The 14,998-nt window shown below is 39.3% G+C and overlaps 2 protein-coding genes across 4 annotated transcripts in view; one reads left to right on the top strand and one right to left on the bottom strand.

Moving 5' to 3' along the window:
• Positions 1–1,685, top strand: part of LOC141442770 (zinc finger Y-chromosomal protein 1-like) — a 51,048-nt gene extending 49,363 nt beyond the window's left edge. Inside the window, exon 7 of one of the 2 annotated variants that reach the window (XM_074107874.1) lies at positions 526–1,685. In XM_074107874.1, coding sequence (XP_073963975.1) covers positions 526–1,307 — 782 coding nt within the window. In that variant the 3' untranslated portion in view covers positions 1,308–1,685. The remainder of the gene's footprint in view (positions 1–525) is intronic. The other variant, XM_074107873.1, reaches the window with a different exon arrangement.
• Positions 1,686–9,235: 7,550 nt separating this feature from the next.
• On the bottom strand, positions 9,236–14,886 carry LOC141442755 (uncharacterized). Of its 2 annotated transcripts, none has more exons than XM_074107848.1 (2): positions 13,312–14,886; positions 9,236–12,328 (listed from the first exon to the last, which is right to left on the bottom strand). In XM_074107848.1, exon 2 carries the CDS (start codon positions 12,270–12,272, stop codon positions 10,782–10,784), a length of 1,491 nt encoding a protein of 496 aa, XP_073963949.1. In that variant the 5' UTR covers positions 12,273–12,328; positions 13,312–14,886; the 3' UTR covers positions 9,236–10,781. The 2 variants fall into 2 exon arrangements, with proteins under 2 accessions (XP_073963949.1, XP_073963950.1); XM_074107849.1 differs by lacking the exon at positions 13,312–14,886 and adding an exon at positions 12,798–13,093.
• Positions 14,887–14,998: the final 112 nt, after the last annotated feature.

The following is a 14,998-nucleotide window of genomic DNA, read 5'->3' as shown; positions in this document are numbered from 1 at the left end:
CACAAGCTGAGACTGAGACCCCATTGCCAAAACCTTAGCATCCCAGGACACTTTTAATTTTAAGTTTAACCAACTTGTTTTGGCAATATTTTTTTTTATATTACAGCAAATGGTTGTTTTGGGTTGACTGAACACCGTTATAAGTAGGTTTCATCATATTTTTTATTAAAATCATTTGACGCGGTACACTTTTTAAATTGCTCAATGTACGGAAACGAAAAAGTTGACAAATACGTACCTACAATAAAAATTGAAATAAACATTTACAGAGGTAAGTCTTAAGTATTCAGTCAAATTAAAACAACCACCTGCTGAAATTCCGGATACGAGACACTTCTTTCTTCTTTGTCGTTTCGCTCTGGGCAGAGCGGTCGTGCTCACTTCGAGGCGTCCGCATCGGTGGTAGAGGCGGAAAGCTCTCCGTACGATCTCCCGCCCGCCATACTTATGCCTCTGTTGGTAGACTGTCGAGACACCTATTGCAAGTTAAAGTACGGTTCGCTCATTGTTGTTTCATGTTTTCAGATATGCCCCTCGCTTCAAAGCTGAGCAGTCTCCCTTATGTCTGCAAAGTGGAAGACGACGACGGCGGAAAAAAATATTTCTGCAGTGAATGCAACACCCCGCTCCTCACATTACACTCCATAAAATTTCATATCCGCACCAAACACACCGACATAAAAGAAAAGTGCCCCATCTGCGACGAACAGTTAAAAACTATAGCCAAAAAAAAGAGTCACCTCAGGAGCCATAATCTGAGAGAAGTCGGAAAAGGAAACCAGAGACAACTCAGAGAATTACAGAAATCCTATTGCGAGCCGTGTAAAAAGGAATACAAGAGCAAACAGGCGTTACGGGTACACATGAGCAACCATCACACTCTAAAAAAATGTCCTGACTGTCAGTCTTTGTTACCAGCTTATAAAATGTCGCTTCACCGAAACGACGTTCATGGCACGCCTATACCAACCTGTGGTATCTGCGGCTACAGGAATGCCATAGAGTATCGCGTATTAATGCACCAGAGACAGGTCCATTTGAGGGAGAAAACAGTATCTTGTAACATTTGCAACATGACCTTCTTTAATGAAAGGTTCCTGAAGCGGCATCTGATCAAGCACAAGCCTGACAAGATACACGAGTGCTCGTACTGTCACAAAAAGTTTCCGAGGTTAAATACGCTGCGGATGCATGAGAAGATTCATAAGGGTGAGAAGAATAAGGTGTGCTCGTTGTGCGGGGAGCGGTTTGTGCAAAAGGCTAGCCTCAATTACCATATGGGGAAGCATCACCCTGATGCCTGCTGAGTTAAACTGGCCAAGACAGCGGGATAGACAGAGAAGAGAGGCCGTATTGTCACGTCACTGTGTCTGTGGCTGTGCATCATTGTGACGCGCTGTTTGCGATCGCGTTCTCAATTTCTTTCTAGCCTCGTCTTAGCGTGCCACGGAAAGAATTGGTGAAAAAGATTGTGATTGCAAGTGTGCTAGACAATAGGGCCTTTATGGTACTTAAGTACCTATATAAGTAGATCTCGTCTTCTCGTCGCTCTAGACAGTGATCGTGCTTTTATAATTCTATTATAGGTAAAGGTAGGTAGCTACAAAATTGTTTTTCCATTCTGTAACATGTACTGACAAGCATTGATTTATCAAATAAATTAAAAATTGACAAATACCGTATTGCGCTTATTTCTAGCTTATTTAATAGTAAAGTATAGTGTATCGATATGCCGATATGCTCGTCCGATGCCATAGCTTGGAGGTCTACTTACTCCCGATGTTCGAAGTTCGTATCGTACCGTCGCTCTCTAAGACAACACACAATGCTAAGAATTTTTTAATGTGAGGAACTGGTTCGCAGCAATAAAAATAAAATAATTGTAAAATATGTACTTTGGAATGATCGCTTTATTTCAATAAAAAAGTTACGTAGGTAGGTATCAAGCTCTTAGACATTACAGTTTAATCAAAGAAACTAGCCATATTGAGCCTCATGATAATCTTACGATGTTTTATAATCTCACTAGAAGTGTACCTATAAAATATAAATCGGTAATAAACTACAAGTGATTTATATTTAACAGGTTCCCTGTCCTATGAGGCACTGTACCTCATTGAATGCGTGACTTTACTGGTACGTCATGGCCAGTGAAGTAAATAATGCAGCTGTTCTTTCGATAATAGTATTTTTTTTCTTAGTAGCTGTTAAAACTAAACTGACCTTAGTTATTAAGTTTTATTTGTAAATTAACAATTATGGATGTCCGAATAAAACTCTTTATTATTTCTAGCTGGTGCCTGCGGCTTCGCCCCCGGTGTAGTTTTTTTTTTCTAAATCTTTTATAAGGACCTTCTCCTGACAATAGCAAACACAACAAAAAAAAAGAATTAGCGAAATTGGGCCAGCCGTTCACGCGTGATGCCGTGACCAAGGGAAATAGGGATTCATTTTTATATATTAAAAAAAGATTATTACGTATGTATATTACATTATTTTTATTCTTGAACCACATTTAGATAACCAATGAAAATGACTATGGGGATATTAATATTATTATTACTATAGAGACGTGTCAAAAGAACACTGCACATTGCTCCGGGACAGGGAACCTGTTAAAGAACAAATTTTCACTGTGATTTGACAGTTTCTAAACATTTTGCTCTTCAAACCACTGCATTTCTGATGAATTTACAATGTCGTGATAATTTCATTTTGATTAAAAGGCTAAATATTCATCTGATGATTAGGTAGCTACTAATCTTATACTATTTTTTAAATGTGATTCTTTAATGACATCACAAATAACCTAGTCACTCTTTATTTTTATCCTCCTTATTCGTAAAAAATAGGTAAGTATTACGTATCTGTAAGTTACAGAAACAGCGTAAGAAAAAGGAAAATGTAGATTTAGGGGCTGTTTCACCATCCATTGATTAGTGTTAACTGACGGTTAAATGTGATGCCGTCTGTATTTGTTTTGTTCGAATAGACGGAGACGGCATCACATTTAACCATCAGTTAACACTAATCAACGGATGGTGAAGCAGCCCCTTAGTCTACATATTGCAAAGCCAGGCAAAGTGACAGATATAAAGAGAAGAGATGCTTAAATCAACTTTCTTATCCTTCAAAAACACAAGTACCTATTCCAGGTGCTATAAGAAACGGTAAGAGAATCTAATCTACTTCTCCGTGGAACATTGTCTTACAACTTCAACGGATTCGATGTCTTCGGACTCCGCCGCTGCATCAGATGGTAAGTCTTCGTATGCACCGTCAAAGACCTTTGGTTGTCGAACGTCTTGGTGCAAGCCTGACAGTGCAGCACGAGTGGCTTAACTCCGTGAACTTTTACCTCATGATCATTCTTCTTAGTGTAATCAGTGAATTTTTCTCCACAATAACCACATTTGTTCCTTTTGTTCATCAAAACATGGACGTTCCTTTCGTGCTCTTGCAACCTCAACTTAGCGACAAACTCTTTAGGGCAATACCGACAGCTGAAATGACCGGTGATATGTCTGTAACTGTGCGCTTTCAGAATACGCTTATTAACAAACCCTGCACCACAAATTTCGCAGATACAATTTCTGTAATGCTCGTTCATGTGAGCCAGCAACACTTTGAAATTAGCAAATTCCGCGGAACACTCGACGCAAACGTGCATGACGCTATCAAATCGAAATGGAACCAAGTGGTTCTTTAGATCTGTTAGGATAGGTCTTTCGTGGGTAGTTTTCAAATGCTCCATCAGGTTGTCTAGTTCTCTGATGCTGATGGAACAAAGGCTGCACTGTAAATTGGTTATGTCCAGTTTTACGATGAAACCTATCATAGATTCGCCTTTCATGTAGTTCGCTTTAGCCGTGTCGTCATGAGCGGTAAGATTGTGCTGTTTCAACTCGGCAGGGTCTCGGTATTGGTCGCTGCAAAAACAGCAAGCGTAACCGAGACTACCGCGGCATCTGATAGGCGTCGCGTTCGAGCAAAGGAGGATCTCTTTAAGATTTGCTTGGTGCTTGTGAGCCTCGTTAAGTTTCTTGAACGAAACATTGACAGGCTTAGGTTTGATCTCTATAATCTTGCACCGTTTCTTCCGCGGCTTCTCAATTTTAGGTTTTATGATAATGGTTTTCAGTTTAGACGGCTTGCTGGTGTCGGCGTCGGAGGAAAGCGTTCTAATTGATCTGCTGAGTTTCCATCCCACACCTATGGAAACAGAAATAAGCATTAGAATTCTAAAATCAGTGAAATTCCTGGTTGACTGCATTTGTCTGCTACTGCTTCATTTACTTCATTTTCACTTACCTCTCATTCCCTTAAATTGTCACTAGATATAATAATAGTGTGCATATGCGAAATATCGTTTGCATTAATAAAGCAGGTAAGTTATAAATAAAACTGTTCAATATTAAGGTAAGTAATAATAATTAAGAAATAACGAAACGCTCAATTGAGAATTAAGAATAGAATAATATCTTTCATTGGGTAAAGAAATCTTTAATAAGTACGTTGAAGAGCTTAATAACAAATCACACTTCTTCTCCATGCTTTGAACGCATGTGTGCTCGCCAACTACACTTTTGAACGAACGCCATCCCACAATGCTCGCATTTAAATCTTCGGTCATCCGCATGAATTCTCATATGCTCCCTCAATGTACTTTTCCTCCCGTAAGCTTTAGAACAAATTACACACTTAAAGTCCCGCTGTCCGGAATGCGTCAGCATATGCTGTTTAACCTCGTGCGTCGAAAAAAACATTTTCTCGCATTCAGGGCACTTGTGCCGTTTTTCCATCATGTGATAAGTTCTCTTATGAGTTATTAAATATTTGTGATTTTTAAAAGTTTTGTCGCACGCCGGACATTTGGCCTCAGGCACGGGCAAACCATGCTCTTTGATCATGTGGGCGCTCTTCGCTATGACACCGATGAACCGTTCGTCACAGAAGTCGCATTTGTGCCGCTTGTTCATACCGCGGTGGACAGCTTTCTCATGCTCTTTCAACTTGAGGTTGTTGTCGAATACTCTTTGACAAGTCTCGCACTTGAAGAGCCCGTTGGCGTGTCGGCTGACGTGAACCTTCAAGCTTCTCTCGTTAACGAAACCACTTCCGCACTCCTTGCAGAGAAAGTTCCCAAAATGGCTATTCATGTGAAGTTGCAACGTCTTGAAATTGTAGAATTCCATCTCGCAAATCGCGCATCTCGGCTCCTTGGTGTCGAATTTAAATGGAATCATGTAGCTTTTGATATGTGTGTGTATTTTCTCCGAATGGTCTGTTTTCAAATGCTCCATAATTTGATCAAGATCATTGACCTCCAGTTCGCAGAGTTTGCATCGCAAACCAGTTATGTCTACGCGCAAGATCAGCTCGGCTACACTCCGCCCTATGATTTTTTTTCCATCTTCGTGGTTCTCTAATGTATGCGTTTTCAAAGCAGCAGCGTCTTCGTACCGGCTTGAACAAAAACAACATTGGAACCATATGCCTTGTAATTTCATAAGTGTAGCGTTCGAGCAACGCATGAGTGTGTTTAGATTATCTAAATGCAAATCTAGTTCGGTTGATTTTTTCAACACTATAGTCCTATTTGACGCGAGTCTTGGTATGACTACGAAGTATTTTCGACTGGAAGGCGTGAACCTATTCTTGATGTTTATCATGCGCGCGTTTTCACCGTCAGATCCAGAATCCTCTTTAAGTGTCGCAGAGGTCTTTTTGCGCCTCCTTTTCTCAGAATCCCATCTTGCGAGTTGCGAAGGCTCGCTTTTTATAACCCATCTCCCGTCGAGTAAACCTGGAAAGACAAGGTAGGATTTATTTTAACGCTTACATATCTTCGCGGTCGAATTCCACTTAAACATAATAAGTTTTCAAATTTAACCAAGTTAAAAAGCTTAAAAACTAATAATTAAGGAGATAAAACATTTACTTATCAAACGCATCTTGACACGTTCAAATTAAATTGCGCTCTGTAACTCGAATAATAACGAAAAATAAAACAAGACAAAAATCAAACAGGTTTTTATTTCAATATTTTTTGTCAAAAATACAAGATATTTTTTTAATGGCCTCGCGCTCATGGTGCAGTTAGCCAATATGTCAAGCTGGTTCTAGAAATAAACCATTTAATGTCACCAATAAAGAAAGGGTAACTTAATCAAAAGCAAAACAAAGTGTTGATGTTAAGTTTCTATTTCGGTATTTCTCCCTCAAACGTCTTCCCCATGTTTCGAGCGCATGTGTCCCTTCCAACTACACTTTTGTATGAACGCCATATTGCAATGTTCGCATTTAAACCGGCGATCATTTATGTGTATCCTCATATGCTCTCTCAGCGTAGTCTTCCTCAAAAACGACTTGGAGCACACCGCGCATACGAACGCGCGATACCCTGTATGAATCGTCATATGAAGCTTCATTGTATCCCTCTTGAAGAACTTCATTCCACATATCGGACATACTTCTGTCTTCTCCATCATATGTATTCCTCGCATGTGACCATCTAAAGTTTTCAGAGACGAATATTTTTTATTACACAATTTACATTTAATCTCTGGCTTTTTAATCCCATGGACTTTCTCCATGTGATTCAATTTCCAACTTCGTTCAGCGAACTTCTCGCCGCAGTAGCCACATTTGTTTTTTTTTATACCACGATGCACAGCTCTCGTGTGACCATTGAGTTTGGTGCTGCTGCTAAATATTTTATCACATTCTTTGCACGGATGCTCTCCTTTATTATGCGCTAAACGATGGGTCCTTAAACTGTTATAGTTTAAATACCCTTCGTCGCAAACATCGCAGATGTAATTCCTGTAATGCTTCCGCATATGATCCAGTAACGAATGGAAGTTGTAAAATTCGAAGTGGCAAGCCACGCACTTCAATTGGTCGCTGTCAAATTTAAACGGAATCAAATGGTTGTCTAAGTGCGTGTGTATCGGCTCCTCGTGACTGTTTTTTAAATGATCCATTAGAGGTTCTAACTGATCGAAAGGGAGTTCGCAAAGTTTGCAACGCAGCCCAGTGATGTCTATTTTCATGCAGTAGTGTGAATTACGGAGAGATTTGAAGGGTTTGTCAATGTGAAAGTGGTTTTCAGCGGTGTGTTTTTTCAGGTCGGCCGGGTCAGCATACTCTCGGTCGCAGTAGTAACAGCAGTATCCGATGCTGCCTTGAGCACGGATCGGTGTTGCGCTTGAGCATCGTAAAACGATACTTTGGTTTTCTTGGTGTAATTTTATTTCTGATGCTTTTAAGGATAAACACTTCTTCTTGAGCTCATTCGCTGTGTTCTCTGATGGTTTCTGTTGTAACTCTTTAGTAAATTCTGAATTTGTCTTTACATTTTGAGCTGCTCCGAGTTCTGCAAAGAAAGGTAAAAAATCACTCTATTTACGACTACGACGAACGAGAGACGGATAATTTGGTTGGAATTTTGTTTGAAAGAGCATATGAGTAATGACAATGACTCATATTGTCATATTCATATGCTCCTTCAACTGCAGTCTTTACTGCAATCTTTACTGGTTTTTATGAGGTTACGCATAGTTAAAACATTATATTAGGACATGCGTCAGTGTATGATCGGTAGGCGAAACTGGTGGAGCGATACAATACAACCGATAGCAATAACGCACTCGGCATTGTCGCATGCGGCGAACAGACCTAAGAAATGACTACTGTGTAGTTTGCGATTTAGGGGCTGTTGCACCATCCATTGATTAGCGTTAACCGACGGTTAAATGTGATGCCGTCTCCGTCTATTCGAACAAAACAAATAGAGACGGCATCACACTCTAACCTAACCTAACCTAACCTAACCGCCAGTTAACACTAATCAATGGATGGTGAAACAGCCCCTTAGTGTACTTTCGCCGAGCGATTAAACCGTAGCGCGGCCTGTAGCAACCAATTGTGAATATTGTGATTGACAGTTTTTACACAAAATAAAACACTTAATACTTGGTATATAAGTAAATATATTTTCATAAATTTAGGCTTTATAAATTCTATTCCTGGTGGATTTCGGAATGGTTGGTCCGCACGTGGCTTCTCAAGCTACTTTTTTGCACAAACGCCATTCCACAATGCTTGCACTTGTGTCTGCGATCGTCCGTGTGAATTCGCATATGGTCAGACAGGGTTTTCTTTCTACCGAACGTCTTTAAGCACACCGAACACGCAAATTCTCTTGTACCGGAGTGTATGACGAAATGATTCCTCAGCTGTGCTTTCACGTAAAAAGACATGTCGCATTCGGAACACTTATGCGGCCTTTGTATTAAGTGATCCCTTTTAATGTGCACGCTCAGCGCTGCCATCGTTTCAAAACTTCTGTCGCAAGCCTTGCATTTCGGCGACTCCTTCTGAACACCATGCGCCTCCTTTAGATGCCGAACCTTCTGAGTAAAATCGCGGAACCTTTCGTTACAGTACGGGCAAAGGTTCATTTTTGGATGCCTGTGAACCTGCTTTTCGTGAGCTCGTTGTTTTAGTAACGTATCGTACACTTTAGGACAGAAACTGCAGATAAACGAGCCAGTATCGTGAGTTTTCATGTGATTTCGACGCATGTTGCGAGTGACGAAGCCACTGTCGCATGTCTCGCAAATAAAATTCCGAAAGTGGACATTCATGTGACCTTGTAAAACCTTGAACGTGTTGAAATCGTTGGGGCAAAAAATGCAGCGCAATGTTTCGTCGTTGAACTTGAACGGAAGGATGTGACTTCTGATGTCTGTGTAAAGTTTTTTTCCGTGGATTTCTGATAGATGAGCCATCAGTGGCTCTAAGGCATCTATTTCCGCACCGCATAGTTTACAGCACAAGGCAGTGATGTCTAGCTTAACGAAAAACTCGGACATAGTTTTGCCTTTCATGAATGCTTGCTTCGTTTTGCTGTCGTGCTTCTCTATTGTGTGAGTTTTGAGGTCAGCGGGGTCGGGATGCTGCTCGGGACAGAAGCAACACTGGTAGCCTATGCCGCCATGACATCTTATAGGCGTCGCGTTCGTGCATTCCAGAATTACTCTAATATTGTTCCGATGCATTTCAACGTCGGTAGGGCCCTTGGGTTTTTGATCTTTATCTTTTTTATCATTCTTAGTCGTGGATACTTGTCGGCCATCTGGATCTTTTATATAGGCAGTGTCTTCATCGGATGTATTGTCTTCTCTGTTCAGCAATTCGATTTTGACATTTGTCGTCAATACACCTATAAAGAAAAGTACAATTTTTGAATTTCTTTTCTCACAGCGAAGATAGGTAATTCTTCGTAATATATTAGATATTAATTTATTACCTCGGAAGAAAATAAGAAAAAATAACATACTTTAGTTAGTACTTTTACACTAAATTCACATAAAAAGATAATATGGACGGTAATCCAAAAGCGCGTATGTAAATGAAACTACTTATTGCTCGTAAATTACATTTTAATATTATGATAAAATTATAATCAAATACAGATAAATACAAAAAAATATATAAGAATTGTTGAAGTTTACTTTAGTTAATTGGTTGAGGCTAGAGAATACGCAAAACAATCAACGTCTTTAAAAGTGCTTATTCCAATTTAGATATTGAGTCAGCCATAAATACAAAAACAATATGTAAGAATTGTTGAAGTTTACTTTAGTTGATTTGTCGAGGCTAGCGAATAGGCAAAACAATCAAGGTCATTAAAAGTGCTTATTCCAATTTTGATATTAAGTCAGCCATGTCAAACGTAGTATGTCCTCTGAGTATATCCTGCGGTCTGAATCCATTTTGCAAACAGCCAAGTTAAGGTCGTACTCGTACTTCTTTTTAATCTACAAAATTCTTATAAAAGTGTCTTTTGTCGTGCTGCTAATTTCGTTTTTTTATGAAGACAAAGAAATAGGTAATTAAATTAGATTTTCCAAAAATCAGTAAGTTAAATCAACTGAATTTTTTTTTCGTTTAAAATTGACGTTACCTATATCTATATTTTCATAATAAAATACAGACATGTGACAAATTCAAGGAATTGTAAAAATACGTAATGTAATGAGGGTTATTCTAACTACATAGTAAAGATTGTATTTAATATTTGATTATTAAAATTGAAAATAACGGTGAAACTGTTTCTAATATTCATAAGTATTTAAAATAATTTTGTAGGGGACTACCTTTTGTGGGTTAAAAACAAGAAAGACTCTTAAATTACTGTCTTAAAGGTAAAGTAAAAGGTCTTTATTAAAGGAGGATTTTAGTAGTTCATCTTCTTTGAGACGAGAGAACTACGAGAGAAAAGGGATAGAAAACTACTACTACGGTCTTTATAGTTTTGGCCCACCAGCACCAGCACCAGTGACTGAGTTTGACGTGACTGATTTAAGTAATAATGTTGGACCATTTTATACTGCACGACCATCTAATAAAAACTACTCTGAAGTATTGATGATGTTACTTTACTAAACTACTTAAAATTAAAACTTTTGCCACATAAGAGTCAAAAAGTTTTCATGTATGTCTCCTTTGGTGGAAGTACGAAAGAGTTTATTTATGGTATTGCTGTAAATGAGTTGTAAGTAAGTTCCTTGTCAAACAAGGAGACAAACTAAACGTAGCCCGTAGGAACTTCAGAACTACCCTTCGATTAACATACAAGGTCCAGTGAGTAAATTACAAATTGCGAAAAAACACCAGCACATTAAAAAACTCCTTATAATCTTCAAAAACAGCTGAAAGATATACATATATTTGGTAATTTTCTAGCAGGTACCCACAGACTAGCTATGAAACTACTCCTGTTCCTCCTTATCCGCGTGCTTACTCTTCAGATGTCCAGTCAGACTGCATTTCTGTACAAATGCCATCCCGCAATACTCACACCTAAACCTTCTGTCGTTGGCATGGATCCTAATATGTTCCCGAAGCGTCTTTTTCCTAGAGAACGCTTTCTCACACACAACACACTGGAAATTCTTCGCAGTGGAATGCACCGGCATATGTGCTTTCAACATATGCGGCGCGGAGAATCGCCTTTCACAGAACGAGCACTCGTAATTCCTCTCCCCTATTAAATGGAAATTCTTCATATGCGCCGTCAAGTATCTCGTAGATCTGAAAGTTTTCAAGCAAGCTTGGCACTGCACCACTGGCGCCTTCAAACCGTGCTCCTCTTCCATATGCTTGTTCCTAGTTTCAAACAGAAGGAATTTCATGTCGCAGTATGCGCATTTGTTTCTCTTCTTCCGACCAAGGTGCACCAGTTTCACGTGATCCCCTAATTTATGCTTGTTACCGAACACTTTCTGGCACCACTCGCAAGTGTATTCGCCATCGGCGTGCAGACGCATATGCTGCATGAGACTACCATATGTCACGTAGCCTGTGTCGCACACTTCGCACGTAAAGTTCTTGTAGTGATCATTCATGTGGCACTGCAGCATTTTGAAATTCGTAAATTCACGATCGCATTCGGTGCAGCGCAACACTTCGCTATCAAACTTAAAAGGGATTATATGGTTCGGTAGATCTCTGTGTATCCCTTCAGCGTGTTTCCAATACAAGTGTTCCATTAAGTCTTTCAAACTGCTGATATTTAAGTTGCATAGTTTACATTTCAAATTGGTTATATCGAGCTTGACGATGTAGCGCTTCATTTGCCGCGCCGAGTACAGCTTCCGCTGGGATAGCAGAGAACTGTGGACTTTCAATGTATGTGCCTTTAAATCTCCCGGGTCTGTATATTTAGTGCGGCAAAGAGTGCACAAGTACCATATCCCGCGGCATAAAAACGTCGTAGCGTTCGAGCATCGAAGAACGATACGCAAATTATCGTGGTGGTACAGGACTTCGTTATCATTCGGTTCTTCTATTTTTTTCATTTTATATTTATTTTTGATGTTACTACAATGAGTATATTTACCAGTTTGTTTGTCAGCTTTTGCTTTGTTATTTTGGCTTTCAGTTTTTTGTTTTGATTTTTGTATACTTTCAGTTAAACGGAATTCTTCCTCAGTTTCATCGAGATATTCAATATTTGAAGAAATATCATCAAATTCATCGATATTCTCAGCATTTGAAGGTGAAGCTGTTTCAGATGTACCTATTATATGAACAGATGAGCCTGAGTCCGATTCAGATTTGAAAATATATTCAGTACTGGAAAGTGGTGACGATCGTGTATCATCGCTGGCTTCATTTTGATCAGTTTCTTGTTTTTCCAATAGACGTTCCTCGTCTCTTTCGTCGTCTTCATTCAGAGTAATCACATCGTTAATATCCATTTCAGTTTCGTCCCAAAGTTGTCTATCCGTTTTATCAGTTAAATTGCGAGGATTACCTGGAAATAAAAGTATACTTAACTTTATAAAATAAACAAAATCATGTCCGTATTCTGCTCACGTTTGCTCGTTTTGTCCTCGGTAGATTGTGTTTTAAATTATTATAACTAAGAGCTCATGAGTGTATTTTACGTTTTTTACCCCATGGGTTCCGTAATTTTGAAAAAATCCAAAACTGGATCGTCAAAATCTATAATTATCGAACCTGCTCACAAAATTACACGAAATTCTCAACAGAAATGCAACGTCTATACATCAGACTTAGGTAGGTACCTAGTTAAAAAAGTTAAAGGTAAAAAAGTTTTTACTCTCAGACAACTTTTTGGTCTATAGAATAAACAAAAGCAATTGAAATATATATATATATATATTGTGTATATAAAACAAGCTATAATCAGGAAGCAGTAGCCGAAAATCGCAGCTTAAGATTGTAAACAAAGTCACAGAATAAATAATAGTACTACGTACAGAATTTGCACTCCTTTATCTTGAAGAAAGCCGCCGTTTTAATAGCCTACAGAATTAGGTGGGTACCGCGTTCAATCTAAATCGAACCTTAACGCCAAGCGCGAGAGTAGTTTATTATGTTGCGCTGCCTTTTGTCCTGAACATACCTACACTGCCAACTCGAGTGTAAGGGTTACCCACTTTATATTATTTATTTGACAATATATGTGATTACAGTTGTTTAACTTTTATGTAATGACTAATGAATTTATTACCTTCTCTAAAGTATCTATTATTAAATTTTAGTGTTACAAAATTCTGAATCGTACAAATAATAAATAATACAATAGCACAGGATATTTAGGTAAAGATCGAAACATTCAAAGCCAGCAGCAAACTCGAAACTCGAAGTTCGTGTCATGCGGTCCCTCTGACACTTATACTATTTAATACGAGAGCGAGAGGGACGGTACGATACGAACTTCGAGTTTCGAGTTTTGTAGTAGCCCTGCTGGCTCCGAGGCAGCCAACCGACCACAATGTTTGTGCGTTTCGCGTCACGCGTGTGCTCGTGCTCGCAGGCGCGCGGCAGCCTCGACTGCTAGATAATTTCAAGTTGTCGCGCGCTGCAGGTGCTTATCGCTATAGATATGGATGAGTGACGGATGCCTGACAAAGTACCTACACACATGGTGCGCGGTGATGCATGATAAATAAATTTACGTGCTAAAAGTGAAACGAATGCTCGCGTTTGGATAGATAAAATACAGCAATAAAAACACATTGTGTATATTCATTTATTTTATGCAGACTTGACATTTTGGTAAAATCTCCCAGAGAAAACTATGCTCATAAACATAAAACATTAGTTATACTGAAAAGAAATCTTTTCCGTGCTTAGCCAATATATGTGATTTCAATCTACATTTCGGCACGAATCCCATGTTACAATAGTCGCACCTGTATCTTCGATCGTTCGCATGGATACATTTGCGTATCTCTCAGAGTTTGTCTCCGACCATAAGCCTTCTCACAAATAAAGCATTTATAATTCCGAACTTGAGTATGTTTAACCATATGCTCTTTTAGTGAATTTCCGTCGCCGAACGTCATATCACACTGTGTGCACTTAACTCTTTTTACTTCCATTAAATGATTCCTTTTCTGGTGTACGCGTAGGTTCGCGTAGTTTCTGAACGTCTTGTTACAACAGGCTTTGCAATGGGCCACTGTTGGCGCCACTCCATGCTCTTTTATCATATGATTGTTCTTTATTATCAAACAACTGAATTTCTTTCTACAATACGCACACTAGTTCCTCTTGGCCATCCCCAGATGGAGGTACCGATCGTGATTCCTTAGTTTCACTGCAGAACTGAAGATCTGTGGGCATTTCGTACATGGAAAGTCTCCGTAGTCGTGGTTGGCTTTGTGAGTTCGCCAACTAGCCCTGTTGATAAAGCCAGTGCCGCAAACATCACAAATGAAATTCCTGAAGTGGGTATTCATATGTTCAACGATATTTCTGAAGGTGTTGAACTCGGTGTCACATAACGCACATTTGAGAGGATCGCTGTCGAATTTAAAAGGCAGTATGTAGTTTTTGACATTTGTGTGGATTGGCTGGTTGTGCTTGAGACGTAGACGGTCCATGAACGTAGATAACTGGTTGAATTTAATCACTTTATTAAGTGATGTCGAGTTTGACAGAATAGTTGCTAAGTGAGGGCAGTCTCGTTGATGAGGTATGACGGAAGTCCTGGTGAGACTTCAAGGTGTGATTCTTGAGGTCCCCTAGGTTAGGGTACTGTTCGTCGCAGAAGCAGCAGGTGTAGCTAAGGCTGTGGAGCGCACGTAAAGGCGTCGCATTCGAGCAACGCATTACGATCTCGAAATTTTTGACGAGCTTAGCCATTTCTGTGGATGTTTTTCTGCCTTTTATAAGTGCAGATTTTGTTATTACTTTTGCTGTATAGTTTGGATCTCTTGTTAAACAGCTGGTTTATGGCTTTACAGGGTGTGACGGGTGCATTTGTATTTTAGGTTTACCACCAGGTGTCGAAGTGACTGTGCCATCTTCTTCATCTTTTAGGGGCTGTTTCACCATCCATTGATTAGTGTTAACTGACGCTTAAATGTGATGCCATCTCCGTCTATTCAAACAAAACAAATAGAGACGGCATCACATTTAACCGTCAGTTAACACTAATCAATGGATGGTG

This window comes from Choristoneura fumiferana, chromosome 26, assembly GCF_025370935.1.
Source record: "Choristoneura fumiferana chromosome 26, NRCan_CFum_1, whole genome shotgun sequence".
In the NCBI taxonomy this organism is placed as follows: Eukaryota; Metazoa; Arthropoda; class Insecta; order Lepidoptera; family Tortricidae; genus Choristoneura; species Choristoneura fumiferana.
Note: the sequence above shows the minus strand (reverse complement) of the source record. Positions and strands in the feature narration are given on the sequence as shown.

Coding starts and splice junctions, on each gene's coding strand:
- LOC141442755 (XM_074107848.1), bottom strand. CDS start 12,272: ATGGATATTAACGATGTGATTACTCTGAATGAAGACGACGAAAGAGAC.